Source organism: Leuresthes tenuis, unplaced genomic scaffold (genome assembly GCF_036924035.1).
Source record: "Leuresthes tenuis unplaced genomic scaffold, fLeuTen1.0.hap1 SCAF_9, whole genome shotgun sequence".
Taxonomy (NCBI): Eukaryota; Metazoa; Chordata; class Actinopteri; order Atheriniformes; family Atherinopsidae; genus Leuresthes; species Leuresthes tenuis.
In genome coordinates this window covers 8,056,823-8,080,729 of record NW_027325363.1, presented here as the reverse complement: position 1 = coordinate 8,080,729, position 23,907 = coordinate 8,056,823, and the positions used below count along the sequence as shown (strand labels likewise).

Sequence of the window (23,907 nt, the reverse complement as noted above, 5' to 3'; positions counted from 1 at the left end):
AATCTTTCTTTTGTTTTGTTATTTTAATGGATGGCAATGCTTCAAACTCCAATCCATTTGGATGTTCCCTCCTTTGTGGTGTACAACACGAGAAAGCGACCTGTGTCCAGCGCAGGCGTGGAACCGCAGGCAGGGGGCGGCATCAAGGCGGTGACAGCTGCCCTGGAGCGGATACGCGCATCCATGAGCGCTGCACACACATACACACACGGCTTCGTATTTGCTCCGCGGGTCAGTCAGCTCGGTTAACTGGTTGGTGCCGACAACAGACCAGAGTCACTCATCGGAACTCTCCTGAGGAGATTCTACTGACAGAGAATTATTTCTCTCTTGTGTGTTGCTTTTGTTTTTTACGGCTTTGCGAGTGTCTTTCTGTTTTTCTTGATGCTCCACAGCAGTGGTTAAATACATCACAGGGAGAGAGCGTTGAATTAGCTCCTGAAACCTTTCGGTTTTGCTGGAGATGACAAGCGAGAGACCGGTGACAATGCCGGGCTCGCTGTCGCTCTCGGACCGTAAACCTGCTGCAGGTCACGGCCAACATGCGGCTGCAGTGTCCGCTGCTGCCGGTGAGACAATGATGATGTCCGGCTCAGGTTCAGTGGTCCTCCCGGCTGGGATGATCAATCCAGCGGTTCCTATCCGGAATATCAGGATGAAATTTGCAGTACTCGTCGGACTTATCCAGGTTGGAGAGGTTGGCAACCGGGATATTGTGGAAACTGTGTTGAATTTGGTAAGTACATATTCTCCCCTCTGACCGGACATTTTTTGCCTAAATCCACATCTGAAATAAATATCAGTGGCGTCAGCAACGCAATATTCACACATAGCAGAACATATAATCTTTTAGTGTAGAGTCTGTGAAATGAATGTATTATTTGCAGTACTAATGCCTCAAGAAGTGAGAGAATAAACACGAGTGAACACGTAAAAGTCACCCATGCACACTAAAGGTGGGTTGAGGAACGAGGAGATACTACAGCAAAACCTTTTCTGAAGTTTTCAAGTTAAACGAAGTACTAACCGTCTTGTATTGTTATTATTTTTTAATCAGTGAGAATGATGAGCATAGAAATGAGCCATTTATAGACTGCAGATGTGCTGATTCTGTTGAAGTAGATAAATGTAGATTAGCAAAGGCAGGAGGCAACTGAGGGTTGTGTATGAGAGAGAATATTAAGGGTCAAGACCTGGGAGTCCCCATACTGCCAGGAAGTATAGCTGTTGTTTTCAAGGAGCCCAAATTGCTACAACATTTGACTTTTTAAAATTTTTGATTTGCAGCTTATTAATGTGCTTAAAATGATGAATATTTTGGGTCTATTCTAGTCTGCTCCTCGTTGTGGGAGTATTATGCTGTCTTGGTTCATTTATATTGACTCTGCATATAGTGAATGGGGATTACAATCTATCTACACCAGTATACAGCCTATAGCATGTACAAGGTTAGCAAGTAAAGCCAGATTGATCACTTGATACAGTCTAACAGGAAATTGAGAGACTGTGAAGTCAGTTCACACTTTGTGCTTTTTACGATCTGCAGGAGGACTTCAGAGTCTGTTTGCAGTGGTTGGCCTCTCCTTGTTAGCGCACCAGAGATTAATTACAACCTGCTCTAGCACAACAGAGACCCACTTTGTGAAGCAGAACAAATTGTAGCCTTTGGCATGTTCAGACATGAGATTACTGCAGTAGCTGGAGTCACTGACACCTTGCCCTCTCACACTTTGCAGTGTTACTTTCTCAGTAAATTTGTTCAGTGCATCTCACTCATTCAGATTTTATTTATTTATTTAAGCCCAACCGAAAAAGGTCCAAACAAAATGAGCACATTTATTTGGACCAGGTGTTTTTAGATATGTTCCACTTTATTCTGTTGATCTTCTGCCTTTTTCTCATTATTTGAAAAGTATTTTGCTAATGCTCTTTCATGTAATACTATTGCAGCATGTACTCTATAGAATCATTTCCCAGCCACATTGAGCTCTTTTGAGCTCACGAATGACGCATTTCTTTGCAGATTTAATTAGTGCCTTGAAATGGTGCCATTGATGATATCCAGCCAGTTTGACAACCAAAGTTCAACCTTGGTCCAAGTAAAGAAAAAATGCATATAATGTAGTAATCTTTGGGACCAGATCACACAACAATTTGTACAAGGATTCATCTAAATTGCATCACAAATTTTGCATGAACGCCAACAGCCATGTCATTTGTTACTTGCCATGAGACCATGATTATTTTATTCTTTTAAATTGGGATTATTTTTCAAGTTTAGAAAAACCTGAGGGTTCTGAGGAATTCTTAACTGTACCTCATGGGCTTCAATTTGTAGATTGATGAATTAATGCTTCCCTCTATCTTTCAGTAACATTCTGGAGAAGCTGGGGTTTGAGGATCTTTGCCTGAAAATCTGTCATGAAAACGTTAGAAAGTTTGCTCCCCAGACGATCCATTTACAGTATTCACCTGTCTTAACCTGTCAGATGACTCGCACTTTTTTTCCCAGAATGAGAGCGTAGAAGCTGGTAATTGTCAGTAAAATGAATCATTCAATAAACCAAAAAGAGTTGCATTACTCAGCTTGCATCTTCTTGATCAAAGTTAAACATGTTTTGATAGATAATAAGTTGGAGATTGGTTTGTAAGAATACAGTATGACCTTTTGAAATAAAAAAAGCTTTCATAACACATTTTCATCTTGATTCTATCTTAAAGAAATAAAAAGGCTCTCATATGCTGTCAACAGCTACTTGATATCATGTCAGAAGCAAGGTTCCCCAGACTGTCATCTCAGATCAGAGTTAACACAGAGCTTCTTTGGGCTTTCCTAAAGTGATGCTCAACCTAAATGTTCTTCCAGTATCAAACGCATACCAATTTCAGACATGAAGTGTAGATGTTAAAGTGTCAGACTTTCACTAAACTGTGATCATCTTTAGCATAACATCATATAACATAACATGTTTTTGCGTCAAAGGGGAAATGATTAAAGGAAATATTTAAAATCTGTCAAACCAATACATCCACGCAATCCACCTCTATTCTAAATTTGGATACTCGTATTCAACATGTTTGAATTTCAGTCAGTATGATGGTTGAAATAGCTGTGCATGTCTTATCTTAAGCAAAGCTAACAGGTGAATTGTATAATATTTGATGTAACTGATGAATGAGTCTGGATATAAATGAGCCTGCTAAAGGAGCAGGAGAGGGAAAATTCTACAGCACCTGTTTGATTTATGAACAGGGATGCACTATGTAGATATTAATTCAAGCTCACCAGAACCACACATTTTCCCTCCTTAAGAACAAAAGCAGCATGGCTTTGGAGCTTATGGTTAGTTAATGAAAATATTTTTGTTGGATTACATGCTTCTCCATGCTGGCCATGCTCTATAAAAGGGGGAATGAAGTCCTCTATCGGTCGCCAGAACATTTTTCCAGAAAACTCACCGAACAGAGGTAGAATGCCTTTGCTACTGCAGTTCCATTGTCATACTGTATTCTCATACTTACTGTAGAGATTCCCGCATATTGTACCTTTCATATCATATCATTCTTATTTTAATCCAGTGCTTCAAAAATAACCAAATAATATTTGTTCTCTCACTTTATACCAAACCTTTTGTGGGAGTCGTTCAGGGCACAGGTAGGTTAATCTGGCAGGAACTGAAAAATGTCAACATTTTCATATTGGAATAAAAAGATAACATAACAGCCTTTTATGAATGTCATCACATTTTGATTACAAGTAGTAGAGTTAGTCTACATTCCATAAAGCTTGATCGTGCCCATTAGTGGGTAGCCCATCATTTAGATGAAGCTTTATCATCATTAGGAGACAGTTTGAATCCATTTATGTTACATAAAAACATATGGTGGCACAGTTTTGGAGCATATAAATAGCTCGGTGAAAACCTGTCCAAAACGTGTGCGATTTTAGTACCTGTTTTTTTGCCCATATAACTCATCCTTCACCAGCTGAATTAAAAAAAAAAAAGCTCCAGCCTATAGGCCTAATGGATGTAAAACAGTCTTAAAAGGTCTGAAAAGTGAAGCCAATGTGCCTTATGCACTTTCATAAGCTGCGGTTTGCACCTCTGGTTAGATGTCAAACTGCATTTAATTGTTTAAAGTGTTTGCTTTTTCAGTGACAATACGTTGAATCTAATCTAATCTAACCTTAAACCTTAAAACCTATATTAAACCTGCCATTTCTACAATGGTCACAATGGGCACAAGTAAGTTTATGAATTTGCTAGTTTAATATCCTCTTCAAGATATTAAGAATTTTTTTAATTCAACTTATAGACGATAGGCCCATTGAGGGGGGAAATATAGATGATAAAGCAGGGATATGATTTGGAGAGTCGGTACCTCGTTACTGGCAAGTCCCCACTGTATGGTCATACTTTGGGTCCTCATTTGATATGTCTCAAAAGATAAAGGTAAAATGATGGCTTGAGGCTTAGAAATCACTATCAGTTACCGTGATTATATAATTTTCTATCAATGCTTCAGCTTCCTGCTGCCTTTCTAAAATGAACCTGATGAGAATATTCTGTTAATTCCAAACAAGTGACAATTTCAGCCTAATTAAGCTTTTTTTTTCTTACATCAGCAGACTATACCATAACAAAGTAATTAGATAAAAGTTGGTCAAAGGTCTTAATGACCATTAAAGTCTTGCCTTTTTCCCTGAGCAATAGTACTTGTAGTTCTGTGCTACCGTTCCTTAATACAACTGTTTAGGGTGAGATGCCATTATTCTTTCATGTAGGTAGCCTCAAATGAAAGCTGTAATTAAGATAATATGTGAGACTGATAGTACAAGGTTTATTTAATTACACAGAAGTTAAATAGAGTAACACAGACAACATTTAGATTCACTCCCTTACTCTGAGATATTATCCAGTGCCTTGTTGGGATTTGTTTTTAAGACCTGGCCCTTTACATCCGACACGCACCAGTGATCAGAAAATCTCTGACTGGACGAGGCAATTCATTACATAGCAATTGAAGTTCTTTGAGAAAGAAATATCTTAAGGCTCCTTAGAATAATGGGTAGCGTCCTGTGATCTATGTGTGTATTTGCTGACATGAGGTCTGAATACTTCTGCCAGATAGGAGTTTTGCATGCAGTACTGTACATGGTAGTATGTCTGTCTGACTGGAATAAACAATAAACCAGAGGAGTAAAGATAAAACATTTCTCTATATGTTATTTGCATCAAATCATAGATACTTCATTTTTTTTTTTTATTTGATGAAGAAACTAAAGGTTGTTTCCTTTTGCTATTTGGGATCAAACTTTGTGACAAATTATAGATTTAAGTTTGTGTTGAATTCCAAAGAGTTCTTAACTTCTTTGGAAATAAGGTTAATATTTTAATGAAAATGCTTTTTTTTAAATGAAAGTTAATAACAACACAGAACAAAGCAAAATATTACACATATATGATATGAAATATGCTGATTGTATTTGAAATTATTAAGATATTTTGACTCTTCAGTTTGCTCTTTGATATATGATCTTTTTATTGAGTCCCTGGTTGATTTTGGTTCTGGCAAATAAAACCTTGTTTGATGCCGTTATCAAGAGATAAAAGGCATTTTTCATGTTCTTTCTGTTTAAGCGCTGAATCTGAATGCTGTTAGAAGTAACAGAGTTTGAGAACTCTCTCGGTAAGCATCAACTGAAGATGAATATCTTTTCTGATGATTGCTTAAAGGAAGGCGAGCAATGCTCTGTAAAGGCTTTTCTGCTGGAGCGATCTCAAATTCCTCATGACCCATGCTGTGTATTTCACGGAATGCTTTGGTATTGTGTACTTCTTTGCTTACGACCCGACTTACAAAAAAAACAAAAAACACTATACCTGGAAATGCATAACAAATTACAAGAACAGGTCATGGATGTGTGTTTGTGTGTGTGTGTGTGCGGCTGAGGGTGCTCTTAGTTACGGTTGGCCTACACTGCGCTGCTCTTTAGTCAATTCCACACTCTGATCAATTTTTGATCAATATATCCTGGTAGAGTTTTACTGATATCACACAAAGTTCTTTTCTGCATTGCTATTAGAAAATTGGCCAGTGTGCTCTTGCCTTTTTTGCCTGAGCTGCAGATTCTCCACATGCATGGTATCTTTATTAGACATTCTGTCTGATGCTTTCTGGAAGGCCATATTTACAAAAAAATGCAATCAAGTTTCCAGTTGCATGAACTGTGCCGTGAGCTTGCAATGATTTTGTGGCTTTTTTAAACATCCTATCAAGAAATTCACCAATCATTTTATTTATAATCATTGATTGGAAACACGCATTTTGTCTGATTATGCTCTTCTGTGGTTGATTACCTTTGGACTCCTGTGTTGAATAAGTTGATAAGAGATGATGATTTGCGCATGGAGCAGGTGAGGAGCAGTTGACATTAGTGGTGCACCTGGTTTTGTTCCAAGGTGCCACATGTTCTGTATGAGAGAGTTAAGTTCAACATTTATCAGCAGTGTATAGCAGTGTTTGCCTTCATGAATTCTTTACTGAGCCTTTTTATTTTTCCAGTTTGACCCTTGTGCATTGGAGGGGGCTACACAATGCTAAAATTGTGCTTCCTCAGTAAAGTTTATTCTTTACTGAGCCATTCAATTTCTGCCAACATCAGTTTCCTCTGATCTGCTTCTTGATAGTCTTCTTAGGATTTGAGAGAAAATTGAAATTCGGATTTTGTGCAAATTTGCTTGTTTTAAAGTCATTTCCTTGAGCTGTCAATTGACTCGGGCAGCCTGCCAATAATGCATTTTCTTGTCCTCAACCAAGGACGGAGGGAAAGACTGAATTTCAAAGACTGAATTGTTCTACTATGTCTGTTTTTTCTGAGGTCTCCTCAACATCCAAGTATAGTTGTGTTGTCATGTCTCCAAGTTTATTTTAAACCTTTTTTTTTTTTTCACCAATTAGTCTTTATGAGGTATTTTGTAAGATATTAGTCATTCGGCCTAATGAGTTGCTATTGCAAGTTAAAGCACACTTACATCGAAATTTAGTATGATTGAATACACATTTAGGTCACAACAGCTAGTTGCCAACAGCAATATAAGAATGCTTTTGGGAACCAATCTTTTTTTTCTCTTTCCAACGATTAACAGTCAGTGAAAGAGATGTTAAAGAGAAGGGTCAAATGATTCTGATCTTTGTTTTACCTTCTGGCTCACTCTTTTCTTGCAATGCTTCTACTCACTCACATCCCAGAGAGATGCAGATATTATATTATTTTGCTGCTGCCTACATTAGTGTCATGGTGCATCCTGGGGAGGCCTCTCTTAGCTCAGAGAGGCAATATTTACTGGGGGCTCAACTGCGTCTTGGTTGTGGGAACTTCATCTTTCAGGGCTTATTTTTCGACATGTGTTGGTAGAAATGTGTTGCTGGATCACAGTACAGTGTGATGATGAAATTTAATTAAGAGAAGTCAGTGAAATGCCTACAATCCAGTATTTATGTATACATGTAAATCTACTACAGTAAGCTATAGACTAAAGGCTTGAAGGTTCAGATTTGTTTTTCAGAAATAATATTTTCTTTTTTTGTTTGTCTAATATTAATTAATCTTTCCACCTAATTTGTTTGGTTTTTATTTTTAAAAGGATGTCTGACAGGGACTGTGCAGTGATGACAATTCTTCTACAGTGAGTTGACACTGCCTGATCCAATGCTTGATCCAAGTTGACAACACTCATGCCTATCCAACCCCTCTGTGAGGAAGTCTGCTCTGCTTATTGTGCATACTTTACTTACACTGATCATCCCAAACATTCAAACCACTGACTGGTAATGTGAATAGAATGTGTTTTCACATTAGAGCAGATGGAAATGACTAACATAAATAATTTCTTTAGCAGAAGACCTCTCTCCATTTTTATCTTGAAAATGACCAATGTGACTGCTTTTATTAGTTTTGTTTTCATTTAGAGATGACTACTTTGTTAATTATAGTTGTGTGCAAATTAGCCAAAACTGTCACCTGTTGACGACAGCACAGAGCATAGTTCATTCACTGCAAGCCTGTAATTGGAGACGAGTCTTATTAGAATTATGTATAGAGGAACATTAAAAAGGTTTGCTCAAATTCACCTTGCCACAGAATTGAAACCCAGCTATGTGTATGTGCGTGATACACAGCTATAATAAGCTAAAATAAGCCTTTACTGTTTTAGGTGGTTAAAAATGATGAAATAGATATTTGAATGGGTTGCCACATGTGCCTTGTTTGCTGTTATAAACCTGAGCTGCTCACTCAAGTATTATCTGTGTGTGGGAGCCTGTGGTGGCAGCATAATGATGACCTACACAATAATGAACAATTGTTTTAATGTTTGTGGCTGATGGGTCTGTACTGCGTGTAAATATGAATACATTTAGTCTTCTGGAATGTCATAGGATATTATCTCACATACTGTTCAAAAGCTGTTACATAACAACAGAAACTTAACCTTCTGCTACATCAAGCTTCTTGATATAACATGTTTGTTTTTGCCTGGCTATGGTGGGTTTCTGAACTATTGTTAACTAGAGCTATTTATAACCAGGGAAGAGTCTTTTGAATTATCATATGTAGGAACAACGTGAATAATTGGGCTTACTCCTGTTTGGAACTGGTGCTGGCAGTCGACCAAATCTCAGCCAAAGTGTGAGTACGTTCTCTCCCCCCATACGAATAAGGCTCTGTATAAACACGCTCATTTCTATGGAGATGAGCTGCTCCTCTGATCAGGCAAATACAAGTCATATTGCTTCCTGCAGAGGGCTGACAGCACTGTGGCAGTGCAGACGAAACACAAGTAAAGACTGCTAGATAACTACATATTGAAGGCGCAGATAACATCTATGGCCCTGTTAGGATCACTGTGTGATAATGGAGCTGGTGGGGAATATAAAACTTTAATTTGTCTGTCCTGTCCTCATCTTCACCATCAGTCGAGGATTCCTATTTCGAATCTTGGCTAGAGTTTCTGTTTGGAGTTTGCATGTTCTCCCTGTCCATGCATGGGTTCTCTCTGGGTACTCCGACTTCTTTCCGCAGTCCAAAAACATGCAAGTTAACAGGCACCAGGTAGCTGTTAGACATTATGATATAAGGAACAGATTTATATTCAAACCCAACCAACATTTTGTTTGTGGTGGAGTGTTTACTTAAAAAAAAAACCCTGAATGAATCTGAAATGACATACAATTTGTGTCGAATGTTTTTACCTCTCAGCAAATAATCTCATTAACCACCTTTCCAACAGGATCAAGTGAGAATATCGGTTCAGAGCTTTGTGTTATCTGGGATGGTATTAATTCTGATTATCAGCCAGTTGAAGCTGGCTGTGCTGGCATTCAGAAGTGGTTGAACATTTTACTTTGTTCATGTACTTTTTTGAAAAATGCCATGTGAGTCTGGAGATTTATTTTTTGTTTATTACAGACTCACACAGCTGCTTTTACAAGGCCAACAAATATTTTTACTTTCCATTTTGTTTAATTTATCATGTAGAACTAAACATATCCCCACATGAGGCTTGTTAAATGATCTTTTCCATGCAGGAAAATCATGTCACAAAAAAAAAGAGCATAAATTTTGCTTTTGGGTAATGCAGTAGGTCAAGATGCTCTTTTGTAGCGCGTCCTCTGATCAAAAGAAAAATGACTGTGCACAGTCTGTTGCTGTTAATGTCTCTTTAAAAAAAAATCGGTCTTATTACCATTTGAAGGTTTCATTTTTGAAACCTCAAATGATCCTTTGAGGGTGATTTAGAAATGTTTCGGATTACAACTTGATAAGAAGGATTAGACATCGTTTAGTCGTGTTGGAATCAGTGATGGAGTGTGTCAAGCTCCAGCACAGAATTCAGAGGAGAGCAGTGCACCAGTGAGGCTGATCCAGTTCCAAAATGTACCTGGCAAATGGAAAATTCGGTGGCAAAAAAAAATGCTCTGAGTGCTGTGCATCAACATACACAGTAGCACACATGTGCTGTTATACATCAGCAGCTTCCCAGTGGAGAGGCACAGCAGTTCTCCCTCTACCACCAGTTACAGAACACAGACAATAGCAGAAGAGGTAACCCACTCAACTGGTGTAGCGCCAGGCAAGACGTCTGTATTAAAGGAAGTGGCAGATTTACAGTTCTCTCCTAGGCCAGAGCCACTAGGCAGTTAATGAAGTGTGTTGCGAATACAGATTTCTGTTTTATGCCTGACAAAGAAGGCATTGTTGATGGGATGGTCATGCTTTGAATATGTCATGTTTTCATTTGCACTTTATTCCCTTTGGATTTAAAATGTTATCTCTTCGTCAACTGCAACGTTTTTTACTAGTACATATTTGAGGCTATACACTGATTTCATCTCGCTCTTCTAACTTCTTGCAGTCATGTGAAGGCTTTTCTTTTTGACAAGTGTTAAAATAATCACCATATTTTTATTTTTTGCTCCACTACAGCTGAGATTTTTCCATGTCCTAGTTGTGTTGGAGCACTATGGATTCTTTAAAAGTGAGATCACGTGCTGATTTAACTAGCTGCTGAATTAGGGGGGAAATAATGTCAGGCTTAGTAAGAGTTAGGGGTCTGGATTACAATTAATACTAAGAGATGAGCATAATGAATGAAGACACCATCCATTTTTATGGCTCATTATCCTTCTTGCTACATTCTAATTGGATCTTTTTTATGATTAGTCTCTTAGGCATTGCTGTCTGCTTGATTTCCTTCTGGTTCAATGCACAAACTTCCACATTTTGAAGGTCTCTCATTTTTAGCAGTTGAATATGTTAACATGACTAAAATACAGTAGGCCTCTGATTTAAATACATTTTAACATCAGATCAAATGGTGCCTCACCTCTGTCAACAAAGGTTGAACACTGGAGTGCTCATTTCACATTTACTGGCAGATTGGTTGTCCTCTCTTACAGTATCTGGGAGTCAAACTTTAAATAAACAAATGTTCGAATGGCTCGCCAGATGGTTTGTTACACGGAACCATCTGGGAAGTCTGTCCTGGGAACTGTGTGGAAAAGGGAACTTCCGAATTGTGCTTGGCAGGTGGATGTACTGTCCATCATCATAACACTGACCAGATTCAACCAATCACAACGTCTTTTGGTAAAATCAAACCCTGCTGAAACCAGTAGAAAAATAGAGAGAAAAGCCTTTGTTCTTTGTCCTTTTTTTCAGTGGCCGTACTCTAGCCTTGTTACGAGCCACCTCTCTTGACAGTCACTGCTCAAATTTGTTTTAAGAGTATAGGACACTGGCCGACTTAACTTGCCCTGCCCACAGACACTTTGCTTGAAGCTTCTCATGATTGCGTTGTCGTGAATCTCATGAGAATCCACATGCCTTGCAAAGGAAAGGAAATGCTCCTCTGAAGACAGCTTTTGGGAAATTGGTTTGATGTTACTTTTAAGTTAAAACACTAATACAGTAACCACTGTTGGAAACCAGTTTACTCTGAGAAGAAAAAATGAATAGGATTTTTTTGCAATAAGATAGTGAGTTTATGATGCTTAGTTCTGTACAAAAACAGTGAGTGAGCACTGCTGCTTAGCTCGTCCATAGCTTTGAGGATTCAGCTCAGTCTGTATGCTGTACCCGTAAGCGTATTGAAGCGGAATTCCAAGCAATGTTTGAATGCTGAATGTGTTGCTCGGGCTAATGCTATTAGTGGTAAGAGCTGGACTGCTTTGAAAGGAACATCTGGCTGGAAAGTCTCACTGTTGCTCCAGAGTCTCAAGCAGAGACGGATTACTGCTGCGGCATTTGGTCGATGATGATTCAGCATGGAATTAGATGCCCTATATGGAACACGGCTTGGGACAGCGTGGCAGTCTTAGTCTTGTTGTTTATATGAATACAGGGTGTTAGGAATATGAAGACTGCTGAATCCAAACATGAAGTGTCTGAGTGATAAAGCAGACTTTGATTAATGTTTAAGTTGTTTATCCCATATTCTGTGATGTTGGGCAGAAAATCATCTCTGTGGACAGAGCGTATTTTTGTGTGTTCATATGAATTGCGATAACCATTTATCATTTTGTCAGCAGATGATTAATCGCATCTTTTTCAAAGCAGTTTTTTATGATTTTATTTTGCCTCCCAGTCCAATCTCTCCATTCAAGTTAGATGGTGGGATATTTACACTAAGGAAGTTAATTACATTTGTGCATCCAGATTACTGCACTTACTTCACTTCATTTCCATTCAAATTGATATTTCAAGTGGACCAGCCACATGAGAAGTGCAGCTCGGCCTCCTCAAAAAAGCATTAAAATCCTTACTGAGGAGAATGACTCTGTATCCCAAGTGTAAGCTTTTTTTTTCTCCTTGGCATCACACTGTTGTCATTATTTAGCTCGCAACCTTGTCTGCACTGTTTAAATATTGGTTTGAAGTTCCTGCAGTGAATAAAAGTGTGAAATCTATCTTCCTGGTATCACAGTGGTACGGTGAGCCTGTGGATATGTCATTGAAAACATAAAGCAGTACTGCTGATTTTCAAAGCATTGCTTTCAGTAGGGGCCCTCCAGTTGGTCTATGTCAGTACGACTAAACTAGATGAGTGGACTGAAAAGCAACAATTGTGGACAGCAAAGCTTGTGTGACGAATTAACTTTGTTATGAAGCAGCTTTTCTTTTTTTTTCTTTTTTATTTGTGCTCCGTTCATATCTATATGAAGTTTATTATTATAGTTGTTCAGGTTAAAAGCATTTAACAACATATTTGGTGTAGAATTATGCTGCCTCAGTGCAGTATCATACTGTTTAGCTTGATTTTTACAAGGGGCTTTGGTCACAGTGGTTTTTTACTATTTTCTATAGTGAAAAATGTCCAACTGAGGCTTATGCAAGGCTTTGCTAACTTTGGAAAAAACGCTGTTTCATCATGTGGGTGTAGTAGGTTGGGGGATGGGAAGTGGGGTGAGGAGAAGTTCATGACGGCCTCAACACTTCTCAGGGGCACAGGAGGACAGCTAAGCTAAATCTATGCAGCAACTGCGTTTTATAACAACAATGTGTTCACATGGTTTGTAGATTTTAGCGGTGATGTCCCCAACTTGCTCTTCACGGCTAACAACAGGAAGGTGTTCTTGTGGCTATCATCCTCTTGTGTCCATTATCAACAGCTAAACTTACAATGCAGTGTCTGCATAGCGAACGGTTGTGTTCTAATATTTAATTGGTTTAATAAAAGTGCTCTTTCAACCTGCACTTTGTGTGTGAAGTGCCTTCTATTTGTATTTGTTTTATTGATCTGTTACCCAGGACTCAATAGGTTGGACTAAACGGTTCTATGGGCTCTCTGAGGATTCTGGGGACTGGGCTCCTTGAAGGACAACATCTCCTCATAAGCTTTTTCTTTAGTTGCATTTGCACCACAGATAGAAATAGGATCTATCATCCTACTGATAGCAGACTCGACGAACCCTGTTGCTTCATACCCTCCTGTTTTATTTAGGATTTATGCAGCCAACATAAAGAATCTTGTTTATAGGGCAGTCTTCTCACCGATCAGTGAACACTTTCGTCATCTGGATCGATCACCAAAGAGCTGTGTTCATGCTAGAAAAACTGTAAATTAATCATATACAGGTGCAGGCATACCCCCCCCCCATAACCATCCCATCCCCTTTTCTTCTTAATTGAGGTTGGTTTCGTTTGTGTCTTCCTCCACAGAGGCAAAGGTGAGGTATATCATTTCATAATTTATTCCTCCAAATACCAAAGTTATAGTTATATTTTTGAGATTGTCACAGTAACAGAAACAAACTTCGCTTACATTCCCTGAAGGAATGTAACCTGCTGGTTGCAGAGAGCATACAAGAAGATGGTATACTTAGTGACATACAAAATTTAGCTTTTTGATAATCTTATTTTTTTGTGTGTAAAATTGCTGCTTCTTTTTCACATTTAGCTCAAAGTGAATACATCTCAGCATGTCATCTGCATAAAATGCCCATGTTTGTGTTTTCAGCTGTTGTCATGTGAGTGAAATTTTGTTTGCTCACGCAGTTTGACAGCTGTCTTTTCAGTCACTGGGTAGGAATGCTTTCGGAGTATTTCCAGAAGTCAAGCAAGCTCAAAGTTTACATCAGTGATGTGTTGCTTGTTTTTTGAGTGGGTCACTTGTTACATAGGAGGTCGTCTTGAGCGTAGCAGGTGGAAAAAAGAGCAAATAAAGGGTAACAAGAAAATGAAATGAGTGGAAAAGGGGAAAATATATTCAACTACTTCTCATCATAATTGCCCATAAATGCCCTTTGCAGGCATCTTCACCAGTGTGATTCAAGCACAAGCTCATTCGTAGTCCTGGAAGAACTACATTTATGCTTATCAATGACATACATGAGAACTGAAATAGTTTTTTAAAGAATGTTCTGTTTTTCATTAAAACTCGACATCATTAATATTAATGAAGCTTATTGCAGTTCCATGCACTGGTTGTAAATTTTGTCATTTAAATGAACAAATTTGTTGAACTGTGTTTGTGTATGAACAATATTCTTCCAAATATATGAATTAAACATGTAACATGCCTAATATTGCTCTGCTCTTACATTTAGCTGTATTTTATTCCTCTAGGCAGGATGGAGCTAAAAGGAATTATCTTTTTTTTTTACTTAAAAATGAGTGCGGCAAGCCAAAGTCCAGGTTAATATGAGTTAGTGTAGTTGGTCTTCTTTAGGTACGAAAGTAGAGTTTTGTGTTTTCTATATTATTAACTATGCTTTTATATTAAAAATGTTACATTCACTGATTTCAGAGATCATGCAAACCCAGCAACATCCAAGTTTCATGTGGACTTTCATCAAATTGCTTAGTGATAGACTAATGTTTTGTGTAAGGAGGATACAGTTTTACCCATCAATGTATCTGAACAAAAATGTGGATTTAAACTTAGATTTTTTAATATCTAAATATCTTCTTGTTCATATTCAGCACTAACTAAATACACTCATCTGCTCACAGATTTAGCTGCATCTTATTACTTTTGAAAGGCAAGTCCTTCCGTTGTTCATGGCCGGGGCCCCAGTGACCTCAATCGATTATTTTGTTAATGTGTGGTGTTGGACCTTCATATTGAATTGCGAATCTAGAAATGGCAAGCATTCAAGTACCAAATTACCTTGATAATTACATTGATTCAGTTTTCTTTATAATTCAATCTGGGCAAATAAGCTTCAGTTGATATTGCAGTTTAACCTTAATGCTTTGTTTTTGTTTAAAAAAAAACAGGCCTTTCTTTATAGATTAATTATGATGGCACTGGCATAGACAATATTCATCACATTAAGTGTTCACATTTCATTATCCAGTTACAAGTTTAAAACTGATATTTTGCTCTAATAATCATACACATCACCTGTCATCGTGGTGAATTTATCCTCATGACAGAAGTCAGAGCTTTACCACGTGACCCTAAAAAAATGTAAATAAGAAAAACAACTTTACGTTTGCACCCACCACACAAAAGGTCACCAGAATGCCGAACTATTTTGGTCACCGATTGAAAACAAATTCATTCATAACACTTAGTGAAGTTCCTCTGACCTCTCTCTGTGTACGTCTGTATGGTCCCCAGAATGACACTTCGGGGGAGGCACTCGGTCAGTACATTCATTCTTGCTTAAAGGGCAGCTGGTGCTTCCAGGTCTGTCACAGAGTCAGTTGTGTTGTGGACGATGTGCCTGTGTTTCTGCACTGAGCCGTGTGATTGCCATGTGGCAGAGAGCATGGCCAAGCCTCCATCGGGGCATCTGCAGATTAGTGCGCGTGTTGCCTGAGTGACCATGTTTCTTGGCTGTGCAATCCTCCCCTCTGAGTCGAAAGGAACTGGCATACAGTCAAACTGTGTATGCTCTTTGAAGCCAATCAAGGTGGTTATTAAGAACATTAATTTTTGCTGTGCTTGTGTTACAGGAAAACATCCTAATGGATAAAATTAGACTATATATTGCAGACTGTTGCTAAATGTATTTTCCCACCATCACAAGGAATAACTAATAAACTTCCTGACATCAAAGTATTGCTCACTTTGGAAAGCATCTGGTATTTTGGCAAAAAAAATGTTTCTCTTTTTCCTAAAGAAAATCTATGGCGAAGCCATAACCTAACCCTACCCTGGAACAACATTTTGATAGAGAAGTGCACCACAAAAAAAAAAAATCAATAGCTGCACCTATTAAACACAAAATCTGCCAGGATTTGAAGCTTCTGACTCTAAGCTGATTCTGTATTCATTTGCTTGACACAGTAGGCCCTTCGGTGCACGAGTACCCTGTATATTTAAGAAAACCAATGACAACAAATATGACTTCATGAACTTAACAGAATCAGGCTGTTTGGTATGTCATTAGTGGAGTTGCTGAAAAATAACCATTCTGTTTTGTACCATTTTGTTTGAAAAAAAATAAAGCAGCATCTGTCTAAATGTCCTCAGTAGTTAGCTACATATCTACACTTCAGCAAGTTTTAAGGTCCTTTTCTTAATATTTTAGGATAAAAGCACCAATTTGTCTTTTCTCTTATTTTGTGAGGTGATTGCTGTGCTTTTTCAGTATGAAGTGAAGGGCCTTGAGCTGAGGACAAACTGTTGGCATTGTAGTGTTACTTTGCTGTTTCTACATTCATCTGGCTCTTTTTTCCGTCTAGACTTGGGTTTTTCTACCAAACTAAAACTATACATAACTTGATATACATAAACATTTTGTTCTGACAATTGTACACAGCATCTATCCTACCTTTGCAATGATTACTGTATTGTTTAATATAGATACCACAGCAGGGTGAGGCTCAGTTAGTGGTTTCAGCATTGACAAAATCCATGTAAATTTGCACAAAACATGCTGATACATCTGGACAGTCGTGGCGGAGGATTTTTAAAGATGATGCTTTTTGTCTCTGCTAAAACAATGACAACAGATTCTAAATGATCATTTTCTTATTGTATTCATATAATTTAGCCTGTAGTTATTTTTTACAGATCAAAGGCAAATTAACCCCACATCTCATCTGGAGACAGCTGGGATAGGCTGCACCTCCCCTTTGACTCTTAACAGGATGTAGTGGGTATTGAAAAGGAATGGCTTGATAAATGTATGAAAGACAGATGAAAGCAAAGTGCAAAGTAAATGTTTCACGTTGCAGTGTTTTTCCAAGTCCTGCAGGGTAGAAAAATCTTAAGAAACAAGCGTGTGAGTCACTTTGCATACAAGCCTATTATGTTGGGCACCTTAGTAGTTTAATTAGTTGAAAATAGATAACTATACCGCTAAAGGAATAGCAGACATTGAGCTGTCTGAAATTCTGTCTAGAATTTATCAGTATTTGTGAATGAGAAGGTTTGCATTGTTTCTCCCACTTTAGATTAGCAGCATCCTGTTCTGCGGCCTCACAACGTTAGGCAGATTGAAGCTGACAGACTGTGTTGATGCAAGTAATTACACAGTAGATCAAATAAGACTACAACAGAGCCATCAATCAGTGTACTGCAAACATACCACACTGATGCAGCACACGTGCGTGGATGCAAATAAGCAAGGTTTTTAGGGAAGGGACTGTGGTCTTCTTAAGACGACTTTTAAAAGAAACAGCACATGCAGTTGATATACTCTGCTTTAAATTGCTGCTGTATGTTTACTCAGAGTCTGAGTATTTCAGTTGATTTTAACGAGGTGTTCCTCCAACGCCTCAGTGCCACAAGACTGTCAATAAAAAGCTTTCCATGTTGATGACTAGCTTGTTTTTGCTGCGTTTTATTTGTTTCTGTTGTTTGATAGTCTATTTGACATTCAGCTGGAGTGGAGAGTGAAAAACACTTTGTCTTTGCCTGATATAAACTGAGCATGGCATGGTTTGTGTTCTTTTAATGTTGTTGTGTCTTGGTTCAGAGGAGCTTTCAGAGCTTGTAAAAATCTCTGCTGCTGAGGATTGTCTTCCCCTGCAACTCTTTTCACTATTTGTTTTAATGTATGTCTCACCAAACATCACAAACGCTGTAGCTGACTACAAAGACACATTTTTGTGTTTGTGAGTTTGAACTGTACATATTCCCATTAATTTAATGTATGGTGTGTTTATATCCCCACTTTTCTTTTTCTATTGAAAACCCTGGCAGAGCTTGAATTATTCATTTTCTTTTCACTTTCACCCAGCATGAACATGACAGTGAGGGTTGAGATGGAGGTTGAAGTGCAGGCAAGCCATGGGAAGATTTGCCTTTTCCTCTCTTGTTCATTTTTGTAAAGCCTCACTGAGTGAACGAAGCAGTTTGGGGTCTATTGAACTCTGTGAAAATTTGGTCAAGGGTAACTTCGGTTGACAGTATTATTTGGGTGGAAAGTAATGGCAAAGTGACGGTAGTTAAAGTATGGAAAATAACATATTTTTCTAACACATCAAAAGGAAAACATATGCCTGTTGTAGTTTCCCGTGTCAGAGTGCAAAAAATGGCACACGGTGTAGTATAAAAGCACACTTTATTAAGTCATGTAATAATTTCATATACTGCAGCATTTATACATTTTGGTCCAGCTTGGATTTGTATAAATGCTTGATATGTCATTTCTTTTCACTTACAGTTTAAATGACAATGTGATCATACCGACAGTTTCAACAGTTCTCCTGTACAGCGAATAATCACCAGAATCAGCAGATCTCCTTGAGTCCAGTTCATTATTTTGCTGACTGGCCCACACAATTATTTTAAGGTGAATTTGAGGGCCAGGATGTTTTGATCCCGTCTCCGGAGACAAGAGACTGTTTCCTTGGGCCGGATACTAAACCTCACTTTGTCATTGCTTGTCAGTGTAAGAATAAATTCTAAGTCACTTTTGAATGTAACAGTCAAATGATTTAATGTAACAAAAAAAAAGCTTTACAGTACAAGTCCATGTCATTTAAATAATTTTTTAATTAGTTCAGTTCAATATTTTCTTTTTTGTATATCTGAAGGGAAGTTGAATTGTGGCAGTATGATTTCTTTTCTTATTTTTTGAAGTAACAAAATAAGCTCAATAAAAAAGTCCGTTGAAAAAACTTTGAGAAAGTTGAAAATCAGAGAGAGGGTTGGTTGAAATCTCCAGACACTGCCATGAATTGATTGGGGTGTTGTTTTTGTCGACTGGCAATAACTTAGCTGATGATGTCACACAGCTCTGGCATGTGACACAGATCAACACTCTTGGTAGATGACATGGACAGAAACTCACAGCCACCAGTCTGGGGTTCAGAGATGCTCCTGTCCAGTATTACACCATCTGTTAACGAGCACTGCAACCTCTTCTTTATTGTTACCTGTCTGTCTACATTCTTTTTTGGCCATTTAGTCTGCCAGTGATCTCACATTTTCTATGACAATTGAAGGAACAAAGGTTTTAAACTTTCTCCCCCTTTCGTCAGGTTTGTTCGTGTCCTGTACTCTTGACATCTCCTCTCCAACTCATCTGGATTTGGGGTCTTATTCCAGGCATTACTTTCCAGACAAAACAGAAGTTGTTGTCTTTGGATCTGAGTACTTCAGGAAGAAACTTCTGCCAGTACATAATGTACACGTTTCTTTGTCACATGTTTCCTTTATGTGTTTTCTATGCATCAAGCTACACTAATATTGAGTTATTTTGAAATATGTGACAGTTGGGCCAAAAATAACATATCAATTAAACAGCCTAATTCTATACTATAACAGGGAAACAAAACAAATAATTCCTCTGAGAAAGCTCGTTTTGTGGGAGGTAGTCAATATTTTGAAGCCCCCTTTTTAAAATGACCTATTTCTTTTTCCTACATTCCTACATTTTTGTCTTAAAATGTTCCGTTGCGTGTAAAGTCTGAAGGTTTTTATTTGCACGGCAGCTGGATACATCCTTTTTAAACTGACAGTACTAAGGATCCACTGTGTTGATTGTCTTCATCTGATTAAATCAGCGTTTACTTCAGATTCTACTTGGTTTCAGAGGAGAATCGTAGATGATGCTCCAAGCCATTGGTAAATCCTTTAAAAGGAGCTGAGATTTCTTCAGTTTCCTGAAAGTACAAGCCTTGAATACATAAACAGTTCTTTATTGGAGTTTCATTATATTGGAGAGCTGCACTGCATTGATGCAAAGTGAAATAATTGTAGTCTGTGCATTGTCTGACTTTTAGCGTTTTATGCATTAGTACTGTGGATCAGCATTTTCTTCAAAGCATCAAGTGAAGCAGCTTGGGTCCAGAATGAGAGGGGATTTGTCCTTTTGTCTCTGGGTAATGGCCATAAATTTTCCAGAGCCGACAAGCCATGCAGGTGAGGCAGACACCAAGTAGTTGAGTAATTAAAGTGCAGGAAGAGGTGGGGAGAAAGGCAGTGGTGCGGGGCACACAGGGGTGCAGGGAGTTGAGACTGGCTCAAGTGGCTGGACCTGCCCTCATGTAGGTGAATGAGCAGTGAGAGAGCTGATGTGTGAAGAAATGTCCAACAATGAAGATGCTAAAAAATACTGGAGCTGTATTATATCCTCAGTTAGTTTTTGCTTTTATGAGATGAAAACATGGATATAATGGTTCTTGTGCAGCAATTCATTTGAGATTGATGTATTTTTTTCCTCGCAAGATCAATAAATGCCTGATTTTTCCAACGTCATTGATTAAGTGTGTTGAATATTTAGTTGTCTCTACTGACCAATATAATGCTGATTATGATTTTTGCAGGGTGTCATGATGGTGCAGTGGTCAACACTTTTGCGTGAACAGCAAGCAGTTTACTGGATCTAATGTCGGTATCGGTTTCCTCCCACATTTCATTGACTTATTGTTTAGTTTAACAGGAGACTCGAAAGGCTTTAGGAGTGATCATGGTTGTCCTTTGCGCTTTACTGTTTAGTTACAGCTTGACAAAGAAAGTGAAAATTGGTATCTGAACAAATACTATAATATAATTGGCCAGAGTAATATGGCCACTGGACTGTCATTAACAGTATTAAAGGACAGCAGTCTTCCCCTAAACCACCCCTGCAGCGTGTCTTGACTGGGTGAGCCTTTGAAGTCCTTATGAAGCAAGTTATCCTGCTCGCCCTGGTGCCTATTCCTGTTGTTAAATATGCAAATATCTGCTCACTGCTACTACAAAAGCACGTATAATGAGCTTGAACCTCTCATTAATTGCCCTCATCCACTGCTGTTAGAGCATGCTTTAACTAGTATCTAGTACATAATGATGTGTGGACAGCCAGAGTTGTGATTAATTTAATTCTCACCTCTTTCGCCTCTTGTGTCATCACTGATAGATGCCAGAAGACATGGTGCATACTTATGACAGAGCCCCCACACAAGCAAGCTAATTGCAGTTTTCCCCATAATTAGTGATAAAGTAACTCACATTACACTGTAACAAAGTTTTTCATAATCAACTTTTAAAAAATTTATTGTGAAAGATGACAAGTGTTCTGATAGTTTTGAGACATACTGCCTTCCTCTTTATTTTTCCAAACTTTAAATTCAGCGAATGAGATTTTTATGTGAAGGGAGAGCTCTTTTTCTCACTGTAGAGATTATCACTGTGTATCCTTTCCACTGCTGAGTTGATGTGAAAGTCTCACTCGCTTGTACATGTTGAGTGTCACCGTCATGTGAAGTGCAGCCAGTAGATGGGTGGTTGGTGTTACATCTAAATACGAATTACACCGTAGAGGCAAAAGATTAGGAGGATTTAAAGCATACATGCCCCAGGCGAGGATCTGTAAGTGTGGGATTCCAATAAAGGAAGAACAAGGGGGTGTGCTTAGGACTCAGAAAATATGTTTCTTCCCTTTTTATTAATTTTAATATTAAAACTACATGTTTTGTCTATTCACTTGCCTACTTGTACACAAACCCAGTGAAAATCTGGTACTTCACTGAAGTACTTCTTAGGAAATATTGAACGTACTGTAAGATGGAAAACTTTAATCTGTGAGTACAGTATTCTTTTTGGCGAATTGTGAAAGAAACCAGTATGGCTTCCTGTCAGAGGGTGATGTATTGTCTAAGAGGGAACAACATCATTAGTGTTGTGGACACACAGAGGAAATGGGGAATTGCAGCAGTAAACAGTGTAGACTGTCTCAACTTTTTTCCTCCTCTCCCCTGTGTGGCTCTGTGACCTGCATACTGATCCCCATTTTTAACCTAGAGGACATCATGTCCCAGTCCTAGTCTGCTAAGAGAAGTGACGCTTTGATGATCTGGAGAGGACTGAGTCAAGAGCTCTCAGCTGTCATACCCTTTTCATCTTTTGCTGTTCTTGCTTTCCAAAGGTCCACCTCAAGCTTTTCTGTTTTCCATCTTTCATTTTCTATCTCTGCTTTTGGTGCCTGCATTGCAGTGTACTTCTCTCCCCACTATAAAGTGAGACAAGTTTATATTAGCAGCAGACCTTTAAAGCTCTCCTCTTGATGAAAACTTGCAGCATATGCTATATCTGGATGGATGTGCCTTCCATTATACAAGACATCAGGATGGCATATGTTTTTTGACAGCCCTGTTTAGTGGGAGGAAACTGTGCAGACTAATCGCACAAAAAAATGACTGATTTGTCTATCCCCAGCTGTCAGCTTTATGCAGCATAGATGTACTATAATGTGTTGCAAATATGAGCTTGATTTCAAGCTGATTATTTCTCAAAGTCAGTGGGGTTAGTAAAAGCCTAAAACTCCATACCTAATATGCCTAATGAAGTGGAAAGTAGAGGAGCTTGGTTGATAATATGTGCTCAGAAATACTTGAGAAGATGCTTTTATATTGCATCAACCAAGAGAAACAGGGGACTATATACTGCAGTATGTCTGGCTAATCTTAAAGCAAAGTTCTGTATGTGGAAATTTATTTAAATTTGGAGCATCATTGTTTCACTGCTCCTTAACAGTTTAACAGATTGCTAGTATTTAGATGATTTGGGAAATATTTTGATTGCCTTTTTTTTCTTATCATTTTGCCTTTCTGGATGATATCTTTTCTATGACCAGAGCTTTCATTCACTCAGGTTTTGTGGTAACCAGGTTTACATTTTTTTCCTTTCCCGATATGTATTTCCTGCAAGATTGCTTTTTAATTTTCTTCCTCTTCCCCTCTGAAGAGGTGAGCACTTTACCTGTTTGGCAATTCCAAGCATCTCAAGGGATCAGAGGAACAACCACAAGATACAACCCACCAGAATAGTAAACAGGCCTATGTTGCCACACAGAGAGCTGTGAATACAAGATAGGAAAAGTAGTGGCGTTTTGGGAGCTTTTTTCCCCCTCCTCCTTAAGACCCAGCGGGTCTGTTAGAGGAAAAGCACAGTGAGTGTGGTGAACTAAAAGGTGTGATGAATTAGTAGAGTGAAACAAGACAAAGTGGTCTCATACTCTTTTCTTAAGTGCCTTTCAAAAGCAAACAGACCAGCACGATTGGGCTTCGATCCCCATTTTAGTTTCTATTAGTCAGGTGCTATGTTGCAGTCATCGGTTACTTTATGTGACAGGATCTGGCATGAAACTTGAGAGTCGGTTGATGATTAAGACCCTGCAGAAAAGCATTTCATACATTCTCCATAAGAGAGTGAGTTGCAGAGCTTAACTGGTCAGTTTGGCAGGTCAGAAGTCTCGTGCTCGTCCACTGGGCTACATGAAAAGTGAGCTGTCCTCAGTGCTGAAATCAGAATGAGCGTAGGGAGTCTCTGTTCAACTGCCTCTTTATCACTGTATTGATAAGTGACTTCATAGCCTCCAGGTGCAGGAAATTTCTCGGGGCTGTTACACTTTGCACATAAAACCATTTGATTAATTCTCTTTTATTTCTGCATATCTTGTGGAGCTTTAAGGGTTTTCATGATGCCAGAAACTTGATTATTTTGTTTTGTGAAGCAT

At 38.4% G+C, this 23,907-nt stretch overlaps 1 protein-coding gene across 5 annotated transcripts in view; it reads left to right on the top strand.

Moving 5' to 3' along the window:
- The first annotated feature begins 218 nt into the window (after positions 1 to 218).
- Positions 219 to 23,907, top strand: part of nbeab (neurobeachin b) — a 175,863-nt gene continuing 152,174 nt past the window's right edge. For all 5 annotated transcript variants that reach the window (XM_072392132.1, XM_072392135.1, XM_072392134.1 and 2 more), the window contains exon 1: positions 219 to 736. In XM_072392132.1, the coding sequence (XP_072248233.1) occupies positions 464 to 736 (273 nt within the window). In that variant the 5' untranslated portion in view covers positions 219 to 463. The remainder of the gene's footprint in view (positions 737 to 23,907) is intronic.